General features: G+C 47.2%; 1 protein-coding gene across 1 annotated transcript in view; it reads left to right on the plus strand.

The window, feature by feature from the left end:
* The window catches only part of BCAP29 (B cell receptor associated protein 29), a 687731-nt gene that overhangs the window by 599927 nt on the left and 74910 nt on the right, over window positions 1-12894 (plus strand). The window contains exon 7 of the mRNA XM_069629145.1: window positions 10186-10286. Within this exon, the coding sequence (XP_069485246.1) occupies window positions 10186-10286 (101 nt within the window). The remainder of the gene's footprint in view (window positions 1-10185; window positions 10287-12894) is intronic.

Consider the following 12894-nt stretch of genomic DNA (forward strand, 5'->3'; position numbering starts at 1 on the left):
GCTCTCGAATCCCATCAGAATAGGAAGGGGCACGAAACAGGGATGTCCCTTGTCGCCCCTGCTCTACGCAATCTTCCTGGAACCCCTATTGGAAAAAATCCGAGTAACGCCAGAAATAAAGGGAATAGAAAGGGAGGGCAAACACATAAGACAGCAGCTTTCGCCGACGATATGATGATGACCATCACAGAGCCGGGTAGGACGCTCCCGCAGCTAATCCAACTAATAGATGACTACGGGGAAATATCAGGCCTGAAAGTTTACAAGCAGAAATCGTCTGTAATGGCAGTGGCAGGAAACAAAGACGAGATCGACAGATTAACGAAAGATCTACGTCTTCAAACGGCAGAGGAAGGAGTGAGATACCTGGGAGTGACCCTTACACCCACGACAAGAGATCTATACTCGGGTAACTACACGAAACTCATGGAACAAGTCAAATCAGACCTGAGCAGATGGAACCCTCTGAAAGTTTCCTGGTGGGGCAGGATAATGGTCATTAAGATGACGATTTTGCCCAGAGTGCTTTACTACTTCCAAGCACTCCCCATTAGGGTTCCGGCATCCTTCTTTAAGTCACTTACAAAAATAATCACCAAATATATATGGTAAAACAAGACACCGAGACTATCACAGCAGGTGCTAACCGCACAAAAATCAGATGGAGGGATGGCGCTCCCCCACTTCAGGAAGTATTATGAGGCGGCTCAACTGTGGGTACTTCACGAATGGATCACAGATACATCAGATAAATGGTGGATGGCACAGGATCGTGCAGTGGCGAGATCCAACTTGCGCCATCTATTGTGGAAGAGACCGGTACATTGACATCAAAACATTGAGATAAGCGAAGTCATGAGTACCACAATGGAAATATGGGACAGAGCCACCAAAAAAGAAACCCTTACGATAGACCCCGCCCCATTCATCCCAATGTTTGACAACCCGGACTTCCCGCCAGGGGTAGAAAAAGGTTAATTCCAGAAGTGGAGGGCTGCAGAGTGCATGAAAGTGGGCGACATGTTTGAGGGAGGGCAGATTAGATCATTCACAGACTGCCAGGATCTACTAGGCCTTACTGAGAAGGACAGATATCAGTATGAGCAAATCCACCACTGGCTCACATCGCCCAGAATTACGAAGGCACTGACAAGAGAACCAACCCATTTTGAGACCTACATATTAACCCAAACGGGAGAAAAGAAATTTGTCTCCTCTCTTTACAAATTCATCAACGTCCAAGAAGAAAACATCACATGGTTTTACATGAAAAAATGGGAAATTACACTAGGAAAACAAATCCCGAGTACGCAATGGGCATATCTGTGGTATATAATTCCCAAGTGGACGCGAGCAATACAAACAAGGGAAGCATGGACCGAAGTGATGGTTCAATGGCACTACACCCCGGAAAGGCTACACAAAATGTTCCCGACAACCCAAGAAATCTGCTGGAGGGGATGTGACGCAGTGGGCACCTGGAGACATATTTGGTGGGACTGCGGGGAACTACAACAGTTCTGGGCGGAAGTGAAAGACAAGATGCAGGAAATGTTCAAGGGAGCGGACAACCTAGAAGAAGAAATTTGGATGTGCGATATGTGGGCTCCCAGAGATCAAACTCTCAATAAGACACAAAAACGAAACTTTATGGGGTTCCTCATAGCAGCATGGCTTGCAATAGGACAAAAATGGAAACAAAAGTCCCCCCCCAACCACGCAAGAATGGCTCCACAGAATATGGACATATCTAGCGATGGAAAGAATAATGTACAACCTCCAAGGGGATAGACAGTGATTCGCTACAGACTTGGGAGACACCATAGAATTCCTGCAAAGTGACTACATGCTCCAATGGTGCCCACATAACATTTGCATCCTAGATATGTTTACAAGCTGAGCCCGAAGCACACATGGGACACTAAGGACTACAGAGACATTAATACCGGCGGGGAGGGAGGGGGGTGGGAAAGGGAGGTTGGGGGCAATGTTGTGCCCCAATGTTAATGTTTAAGAAATGCCAATAAAAAGTAATTATAAAAAGAGTGAATATTACTTTAATTATTGTTTTTCTCACTATCCATTAAAACTATTATCACCATTACAAGTCTAAGTCTATCATTTCAGAAAAGAGCGCAATCCATAGACTTCAATTCATTAGCTTAGCTTACTCTAGCTTACTCTAGGGGTGCTAAACAGATAAGCTGGTGGCAGCAGTGACTTTACCCCACTTTTTGGGGATTTTTGTTTTAGCCTTACTGTGTTTACCACGTTTGGCTACTAACTGTGGCTACTGGTCAAATATGGCCGTGACACGAAATGTTTTGCTTGTCCTTTTGCCATCTTGTTATTTAGTCTTCTTCCAGACCTGAGAGGCCAGGGAATTCCTCATAAGAACTTCCAGTGCCTGGGAAAGCAGAAGCATTTTGCGGGCTACTGGAGGGCTGTGTGTGTGTTTGCTGGCTTGGTGTGGGCGGGATCTCTCTGACCCCAATCCACAAACTGGTTTTGGTGTGTCTGAGTGGTATGAATGAATGTTCCCGCCAGTGCTCCTGACTGCACCACTGCTGGGGTGTGTGCGCACCACTGCTGGGGTGTGTGTGTGGGCTAGTCCTGCTATTGGCTAGTGAGGGCAGCAGCTCTTGCCTGGCTTTTAGGATAAGAAGGGGACCCCTGCAACCATTCTTCAGAGATCCTGGAGAAACCTGAAAGAGCCAAGTATCCTGTCCAGCTGTGAGACCCACGAAGAAACACCAGACCTCACCGAAGGAGGCCTGGCAACCAACTTCTGCTGCTGTCCTGGAGGAGCCCTGTCTTGCTTGTGATCTTTAGCATTCCTGCGAAGGAGCTGTGATTTTGGAGTGGAGGAACCATCTATTCCTGATGTCTGCTCAGTGGCCTGCCAATGGAAGCCTTCGGAAGTGCCCTGGAACCATCCTGTGGCTGACCAGCTTTGTTTTTCTGCTGCCGGCGTCACCATACCGAGTTTCGGCCTGAAGCTTTGGGGCTCTTCAGCTGGCCCTACGAGACTACCTCCCGTGAAATGTTGGCATCCTAGCACAGAGGGGGCCCAAGCTAGGAGAGAAAGTCTGATCGCGGCTGCTGAGTCCTTTTGTGTCGCTGTGTGTGGTGACCACCATCCGAAATTGCTTACCTGACCCGAATCCAGTCCTGAGAGGGGTCCTGCATCAGGTTTTGCTGCATTCTTCCATCGAGAGTCCTTGCCACAGTAAAAGAAACCAACTGGAGATCAGCTCGAACCTGGGATTCGAGGGCTGTGACTTTCGGCAGGAAAAGCAACTTCAAACCATCATCTTCCTTTGTTTTACCAAGTCTGGGGAAGAATTGGAGTACAGGGGGTAAGTAACAGTGTTTGTAACCTACCCCTATACTCCCATTAGAAGTCAATGGGTTTATAATAAAGCTAATTTCTAACACTTTTGGCTTTGCCATTGCTTGCTTGTGCAAGACATATGACTGTTGTGGCTACTTTTGTGCATTAGTCTAACTTGAACCCCAACCCAACCCTTCACTGGACCCCATATACCCTACCTGCATTTTTTCCTGCTTCATAACTTCTGTGGAACTTTATCCTGAACTATTGGGCAAAGGCCCCAGACAATTTAGGGCTGGACAGTTTTAGTTAGGGATCATCTCTATGGACCATAAGTGCATAATACTTGTCTAACCTTTCCTTTGCAGGAGTTTCTGATATGTATTATGCCCTATAACAAAGTGGATGTATATATGTGTTTAGTTTGATAGTGTTGTGTGAAGTCTACCCGCTAGCAATCATTATTCTATAGTGTGTTTTGGCCATAAATAAATAACTGTATTGTTTATACATCCTGTCTAAGTGTAATCTGTGACTCCCATTGTGTGACCTCGTTTGTGGACCCTTTACAAGCTCATCACCTCTGAAGAACTTAGCCTGGAACGCCCGCTACCTAAACTGGTTGGCTACAGCTTCCCAGAGTCAATATAGGTTGGCCTTCTATACATCTGTCCCATAGGCCAGAGAATAGAAAAGCAGTCTAACACTACCCAATCCTGCCTGCACTGTGGTCAAAGCAGGGTGAGGACAGGAGAGCTCCCTGTTGTACAAGGTAGTTTGTAGCAACAGGCTTTCTTCTTTATTCAACTCAGGCAGCAACAAACATCACTGGAAAATGTGTCCAACAAGTGTCCACGGGCTGCTGGTGTTAAGCATGCAGGATCTAGGGCCACAGGCCCTCTAAGCCCTGTGGCAGTCTTTAGGTCCTTAAACAAGATGAGCGCCAGGAGTTGACTGCTCCATGTCACTGGCGCCTTCCCAATGCAGGTTTGCCGCTTCGCGCAGCGTTGCACGCTTCTCGGCAGGATCTCACGAGACTACAGTGTTACTGCGTCTGTCGAGCTCTGAACATACCTACCTTTGGAAAACAAAAATGTCTATTCCATAATAAAGTCATCATACTTCACTAGTCTTCTGTGCTCTCTTCTCGGAGGACCTGCTTGCATCGTTTCACGAAAAACATCTGGCGTCTCGCTTTCTATCTCGTTTTCTATGACGTCTCTCACTGATGCCTCTAGCTCTTGTTCTCTCGTTGCATCGCAGTCTTGGCAGTTGCCAGGATGGGACTCATCTTGCGTTCTCTCAGTGTTCTGTTGTTGCTCAAACAGTGCCACACATTCCACGTGCTGCCATTTTGTGTGCAAACATGATTGGTTCCTTTGTGTATTACTTTAATGGGCTTGCTGAACTTCAACCCTGTCGTTTGATCCTTATAGGGTAGATGAATTTTGATCCAGTCTCCTTCCCTGACTTCACGACCTAGGGTCGCTTTTCTGCGGTCGCTCCACTTCTTCATTCATGCTTTATTACTTTCCAACCTCCACACAACCTCTTCCATGCTCACTTCATCATCTTCCTTTACTTTGGTCAACATGGTGGTACCAGTGTGGACTCCACTCTTCTCCCCCTCAGCATGTGAAACAGCAATGCTTGGGTGACACCATTGGGGGTTAATCTGTGAGCTTCTACAGCCTCCTTGACAGTTTTCAGGGGATCCATTCTTGACGCTGTTGCTAACTGAATCGCCCCCTTGATAAACCTATTGGCGCTCTCAACTAGTCCATTTGCTTGGAGGTGGTACAACGCGGCCTCCCTCTGCCTTATGTTGTGTCTCTGCATAAATGACTCCCATCTCCCGTGAAACTAGTTGAACCCCATTGTCGGTGACAATGGGCCTCATTACGAGTTTGGATGTAGCCATGCCGTCATTACCGGCATGGCTACCTCCAAACTCATGCCTGGATCCGGGTCCCGAAAAAAGGGAATTACCGGGCCATTCTGACTTTTGCGGGCCCGGTAATTCCCATTTTCGGTGCCCGGTACATCCCCATTCCCATTTGGGCCCCCATAGGTCACAATGGGAATGGGGAGGATGCCAACAACGGACCTGTTAATGGCGGGTCCGGTGTTAACATCCTGGTCTGCTTGCGGGTGCCAGTATGCACTTCTGGCCAGACCAGACATGCATACCGCCACCCGTGAGCAAACTCGTAATGTGGCGGCCCGGTAGAATAGTGCCAGTACCTTACCGGCACCGTTCATACCACGGCCACCAGGGTCGTAATGAGGCCCAATGTCTTTGGGGAGGCCTTCCCTCTGAAAGATGGATGTGAGGACTTCTATATCTGTTGCTGTAGTGATATTCGGGACAAATTCAGCTTCTACCCATTTTGACAGATAGTCCACCATTACTTTTCCGTACCGATGCTCTGGAGCCATCACTTCTAACGGACCAATGAAATCCAGTACCACTTTGTGCCAGACTGCTTCGGAGCTCTCTGAGGGAACCATGGGGGCTTGTCTGGTCTTCAAACGTTTACCACTGTTCATGAATTCATGGCATCTGTCAATCATGGAGCAGATGTCCTGATCCATTGTTGACCACCAGTATGCCTCTCTTACTCGCCGGCGCGTCATGGTGTCATGAATGGGCTCTGCACAGGATGACCCTTCTCATTCCTGTTGGTGGTATTACCTGGTCGCCCTTGGGAATTAGTCCTTCTGCCTCTGATATTTCTTCTGCCACCTTCCAGTAAGGCCTCATGCCTTCTGGAATGGCTCTTTCTTCTTGCCACCCACTCCTGACCCACTCTCTGACTCTCCCCATGGCGGGGTCATTACTGCCCTCCTCGTTTCAGTGACCTTCACTCATCTCAAGGAACTCTGGACGTCTCAGGTCTTGGATGGATGCAACAATACACTCGTCCTGGAGGAACATGGGGGCTCACTCTTTTGGTCCTGCAGAGCCTGAACATACAGATATGTGGGTTATCTCAAACATATATTCCTGAAGTTTTTCCATTATGAGTGCCTCATGGGGTATGGACGACATTTCTTCCTCCTGGACTGAGCATGTGAATAAGGGGCTGATGGTCCCTAACCAATTTTAATTTGGTGCCCCATACGTAAGTCCTGAAATGTTCTACTGCCAATGCACAGGCTAACATCACCTTTTCTATGGTGGAGTAGTTCCCCTCACCTTTGGATAGGGCTTTGGAGTCGAATGCCATCACATTTTCGGTATCCCCTTTCCTCTGGGTGAGCACGTCACCTAGTCTGCATGCGCTGGCATACATACTGATGACCATGTCCCATGCGGGATTGAACAGCTGGAAGCAGGGTGCTTCTACTATCTGTCCTTTTATGTTTTCCACAGCCACCTTCCAGGCTTCAGACCAGGTGAACTCCACTCCCTTCTTGAGCAGGTCTCTCAGTGGTGCAGTGACTTCTGAAAGGTTTGGGAGGAACTTGGCATAGTATTCTGCAAGTCCCCAAAATGATCTTACTTCATCTTTGACGGCAGGCTCTGGAGCTTTGACAGTGGCCTGCACAAGGTTTTGTTTGGGGCTGATTCCTTGGGTGGATATCTTGCACCCCAGGTTTTCAACATCTTGTGCTTTTAAGACGCAGTTCTCATATCTTAGTTTCACCTCTGCATCCTGTAATTTGGTGAGCACTTTTCATAATGTGGCGTCATGTGCGTACACCAGTATATCATCCTGAAAATAGGAGACATTTTCTATATCTCGCAGTAGTGAGTCCATCATACGCTGGAATGCTGAGTCTGCTGATGATGGGCCAAAAGGCATCTTGGTAAACTGGTACGTGCCAAAAGGGGTGATAGGCGCTGTGAGCCGACTGGAGTCTTTGTGAAGATGGATCTGATGATACGCATTTCTCATGTCCAGCTTTGAAAACACCTTTACCTCTTTCATCATGAAGATGAATTCATGTATACTGGGGAGAGGATAGCTGTCTGTAATGCCCTCTAGGTTGAGGCTGCGGAGGTCTATGCAAACTCTGAAGTCCTCTGAGTTTTGTTTTTTAATCAGCACAACCGGGCTCAGCCACTCAGAGGCTTCCACTTCCTCGATGGTGTCCTCTTTCAGCATCTTGCTGAGTTGATTCAGTGTGTCCCAGGTGGTTGCTGGTACCGACCGCACCTGATGCTTGATAGGCACAGCGTTGGCCTTCAGCATTATTCTGTGAGCAAAGTTCTTGATTTTCCCTGGACCCTCTGAAAACAATTTGGGGAAATCTTCTTTCACTTCCGGCACTCCTCCTGTATCGACTGCCAAAACCTGATCTTCCATGCTGGGATACAGTTTGATCTTGAGTTTGGCTTGGTCGTCTCATCCTACGACGGCTGGGCCGTCTTTGGACAGGTATACTCTTGTCGTGGTCTCTCTTCCTTTGAACTCCACGACAACCTTAAGGTACCCTAACAGGTTCACTGATGCACCTCCAAACGCGTTGGGCTTGTGGCACGTGTTGAGTAATTCAACTATGTCGGTGCCCACCATTTCCTTGTACGTGTATAAGGGTAAGATGGTCAAATCTGAGTCTGAGTTCGCCATCACTCTTATTGCCATACTGTTCACCATGATCATGCAATGGAGCTTCTCCTTCCTGGCTCTTGAACTGTTCACCATCAGCACAGTGGGTCACCCTTCTTCTGATGAGGAATCTGCTTCCACGTTGTGTTCTGCATTGATAGTCGTAACTTTTCTGTTGCGCTACCTGCAAACCAACGCAGTGTCCGATTTTCTTGCACACAGAGCACTCCTTGTCCCTCGCCGGGCATTCTCTGTCATTGGCTAAGTGTTTCGTGCTGGTGCACGTGTGACACTTTAGCTGCTCCTTTCTTCCCCACTTCCCTTCTCTTGCACCAGTCACTTGCTTTTCTCTTCTGTTTTAAACATGATCGTCTGGACTTCTGCTGGGACGGAGCTGCCTTCAAACTCTTTCCGTTGCCCCGCAGTCTCTTCTACGGCCCTCGCTATCTGTACGGCCTTGTCAAGCTGAAGTTCGTTCTCCAATATAAACTTATCTTGCACTTTCCAGCTGTTGGTGTGGACCGTCAACATGTCGCACATCATTCCTTCTGAATTATTGTCGACGTTGCATAGTGCAGCTAGTTCCCGCAACTTGGTTACATAATCATCCACGTGTTCTGAAGCTTCTTGTTTGTGTCCTTATCGTATTCTGTGCAGCACTGTGTTTTCCTTGCTAGCAAACTGCTTCACAATTCTCCTCACGGCCTCCTTGTACACATGGCCGTCCACATCTTCACCTGCTTTGGGTGTAAGGGCAGCGAAAATGTGATGTCCTTCTACTCGGAGAGCATTTAATAACATTGCTCTGCACCTCGCAGCGCTATATCCCGCACCTCCTATTGCCTCCACATATGTCGTGAATTGGGGTTCCCACTGTGGCCATGGGATAGCAGGCGTACCTGGTGTTTGCATGAACGGCAGCGGAGGCCAAATATGCTGTATAATAATCAGGTACAAGGTAGCTTGTAGCAACAGGCTTTCTTTATTCAACTCAGGCAGTAACAAACATCAATGGAAAATGTGTCCAATAAGTGTGCATGGGCTGCTGATGTTAAGCATGCAGAGTTTAGGACCCCAGGCTTGCCCTCTAGGCCCTGTGGTAGTGTTTAGGTCCTTAAACAAGAGGAGCGCCAGGAGCCGACTGCTCTGTGTTACTGGCGCCTTTCCAATACAGGTGTGCCGCTTCACGCGGCTATGCGTGCTTGTCTGCAGGATCTTGCGAGACTACGGCGGTGCCGCGTCTCGCGAGCTCTCTACACTCCCCTTGCTGCTATCTTGCTGACCGTGATGTGGTGAGTCTGGGAGAACCTGCTTTTGTCCTTGAAACGTCAGCATGGGTGCCATGGAAGTAGCCCCATCAGCTTGCCCTAGAGTGCTTAGATTTACCATCAACCTGTACTGCAGATACTGACCAATTAAGTAAAGCTACTTTGCAGTCTGTTGTTGCTGGCCCTGCAGCACCTGTTTCCTTTGAAAGCCCAAGGGACACAGATGACAGGGTGTGGCCAGCCTGCTCAGCAGTGCTTTGCAGTCAACCCATCATCCTGCCTGACTTTAAGCTACTGGGAACATATAAACAAAGTTGAACGTAAGTCGTCAGTCCAGGAGTTCCCGAGTACTCTAAAAATAAACTGTATGCAGTCATTGCATGTATTCATAGAGTCTTTGTTGGAAGCTGGAAAGGGTTCAAAGAGTTTGCAACAGGGGAGACGGAAACAATCAGGAAGCGGTCTGCGGGCGTAGTCCTTATGTAGGTCACATGGGATCCAGATGGCAACATCTAGCATTTTAAAGGAGGACTCTGACAGCCCAGAGGTTCTTTCTTCTAAAGGTATTTTGAAAGGGGAGCGGGTGGTGTGTGTCTCGGGACCCTTCACCTCAACCATGTAAGGACAATGACTCAGAAGATATGAGGGGGAAATAGATAAATACGTGCTTTTGTTGAGAACTGCAATTTGACATGTTTTGTGCATTCTGAACACAAATGCACACAATCCTATATTTGGATTAGTACTTTACTGTTGTTCAGTGTTCATCATCCCTATTCATTTTGTTGTCTCTGTACATCACATTTAAAAAAATATATATTTTGTAAAAATATTAATGTATTTATTGAGCACAGACATAGCTGCGGGAAGCAATGGAGTGCTTTACAGTCATATGGGGAAGAACTTGCTTGGGAAGCATAGAAACAAGGGAACCAGGAGCTAATGGTAGTGGGAGGGCGGACTACTATGTTCATGCCAGGGTTAACTATTAGCTCTGATTAACAGTCACTGTTTATTCTCCTTGCAGCTTTTAACATGTCACAAGCGGAAATCGTTCCATTAAAGAAGCAGTTTGATGGTCTGACACGGGAATATGACCGGCTTCTAAGTGAACATGAAAGGTTGCAGGTAAGATTGTTTTTTCTAGGTGCATGAATATAGTTAACATGTTTTGAGAACATGTTGCCTCAAATAACTTTCCATTGCTGCAATGTGTGCTAATTATTGGGTATTTTTTGTAGGCTTTTGTTCTTAACTAATTTCATGATTGACTTTCCCACCATAACTAAAGAAATGAGAAGCAGTGTGCAGGACATGCCGTATGGTTTTCCTACATGTTCTTTTGGATTAACTCCCATGAGATTTCTTAAGCAGCTGGATTAGCAGATGTTGTGGTGTCTGTTCTTTTCTTTTCAAGGCTAATGCTTTTTGGCACGAGTTGATCATGAAATCTCAGACTTCACCACCTGTGAATAAAAACATGGCCCATGGTGGTTAGATACAATTATGAAGCTTAAAAAAAGAAATGGATAAATACAGCACTTTGATATAAAGCAAAGGAATGGGACATCTAAAGACAAGGTAAAGTCGAAATTGGGAGACAGGCCTTGAGTTTAAAATCAAAAGAAGTAGAATCTGATATGTTCTGTGAACATATCAAAGTATCAAGAAATACTAAATATAAGCAGATTAAGTTCAAATACTTTCCTGGAATATCGATAACTCCTTTAAAGATACATCTAATTTATGAGTCAGCAACAGGTATTTGTATGAATATTAAGCGTTACTCACCGGAGTGACTAACGTACTGTTAGTCCATAGTCCCCTTTCCTTCATCCTGTATGGGCGTCCCTCGCTATGGATGGGAACAGAACCTTTTTCACCAGAAAAATAAAACTTTCCCTTTAAATTTATAGGTGTGCGGGGGCATGGCCCTGGGAGCATACAATCCCTTAACCCCGCCCACCGGCGCCACACCTCAGTCCCCTTTGACTCATCAGCTGTATTAAACTGCTCAACCTGCCTGCTCTATATTAGGGGGAAGGATGGTGGGCGTATGGGGAGAAGGGGACTATGGACTCGGAGTATGTTGGTGACTCTGGTGAGTAACACTTAATTACTCTTACGTCCCGTACCCTTTCCTCCATCATATATGGGCGACTACCAGTGATACATCTCCCTGGGCAGGAGAGCTTGGCACTCGAGGCAAACAGATTACGAAGGACAGCTGGCCAAATGCTGCATCAGCCCTGGCACTGTTATCCAAACAGTAATGCTTGCAGAAGGCCGATGGGGTGGCCCATGTAGCCGCCCTGCTAATCACCTGCCACGGTACGTGACGCTGAATGACAACAGCTGCTGCCTTGCCCCTGATGGCGTGTGCATGCATGCCCTTTGGCGATTTCTTGTGTTGAGCCTTGTATGCCTCCTGGATGGCTGCCGTCATCCATCTAGCTATGGCAGCTTTGGACGCTTGCTTTCCAGGCATTGACCCGTCAAATGTGATGAATAGGGCATCAGTCTTGCAAAAGGCCTTGGTTCTGAAAGCAAGCCCCTGAACGATCATATCAGAGAAAATACAACCTGCTAGGGAAGGAAGGCTCAAGTCGATCTTGTAAGGATAACAACTTTTAATCTCATGCGCAGGTGAGAGCAACAGCAGAGAACTCTGCTGCCAAGAACTTTATGCCAGAAAGAGATACAAGCAGAAACATTTAAAGCAAAAACATTGTCATAATGAGGTAATACATAAGGTGACAACCCGCGCGACTGATTGGATGGACCCTATTCAGGTTCTGCCTTTATCCATATGTGATGATTTTAATGGTCCCAGCCCAGTCCGTCCGTCTTCCATCACATGGATGTTGCAGGGCTCATCATCCTCTCACATCGAAGGTCAGACAACAAATTAATTATACTCCTACTATACAGCTTGTTTATCACTCATACCATGCACTTGGCCGGCTTCAAAACAGACACTCAGGAAGTGCCAGGGCACTCTAACCTTCACTCACACATTTCACTCATTCCTTCCGCGCCATCCGGCTCCAAGGTCTCCACCCTCGTTTTGATCGTTTTATCCCTCACAGCACCTTGCAGTACAAATCACATGATTGTCGCTTCAACAATACATCCTGTCCATCCTCTTTGAACATTTCAGGACTTGTTACTTTGGGGTTAATGGTTAAAGGGCACCTGCTGTCATGGAATTTGGGGATCTTAGAGTTTAGTCCGTTATATGGACTATAACTCGTGGTCACTTGAGAATGGGCTGGGTCGTGCTTTGGCCAAAGTGAGATAACATACCCACCAGGCACCGGCCTCTAATGGCGGCCCTGTAGGGCACATTCCTCTTGGGTGAAACATACATCTTCACAACATTTTCAAGAACAATGGACAAACGGTGTGACTGATGGGGGTGCGAACTCTCCTCATGGGAGCTTGGACATAACTAGAGATTTCAGTTGCCTCGTGGATTTGGGCCTAGTGCATGCAATGCCGCCTTTACCGTGCTTACCGCGCAAGCCTTCTCTTCTTCCTAGGAATATTAATATCTACGCAAAATAGTGATGCCGCCAACACCTTGGGCCACACCATATGAATATGCTGTAGTTGATGTTAGCATGGGGTCCCTCTGGGTGGGAAAGCGCCCCTTTCGCTGCCCCCTAGTTCATTACAGTGCCTCAAATGCATCTTGCCTCACTTTAAAGCGCTGGCAGGAGGGGGGGTATGGGGC

The sequence above is a fragment of the Ambystoma mexicanum genome, chromosome 12, assembly GCF_040938575.1.
Source record: "Ambystoma mexicanum isolate Mex_15411 chromosome 12, UKY_AmexF1_1, whole genome shotgun sequence".
In the NCBI taxonomy this organism is placed as follows: domain Eukaryota; kingdom Metazoa; phylum Chordata; class Amphibia; order Caudata; family Ambystomatidae; genus Ambystoma; species Ambystoma mexicanum.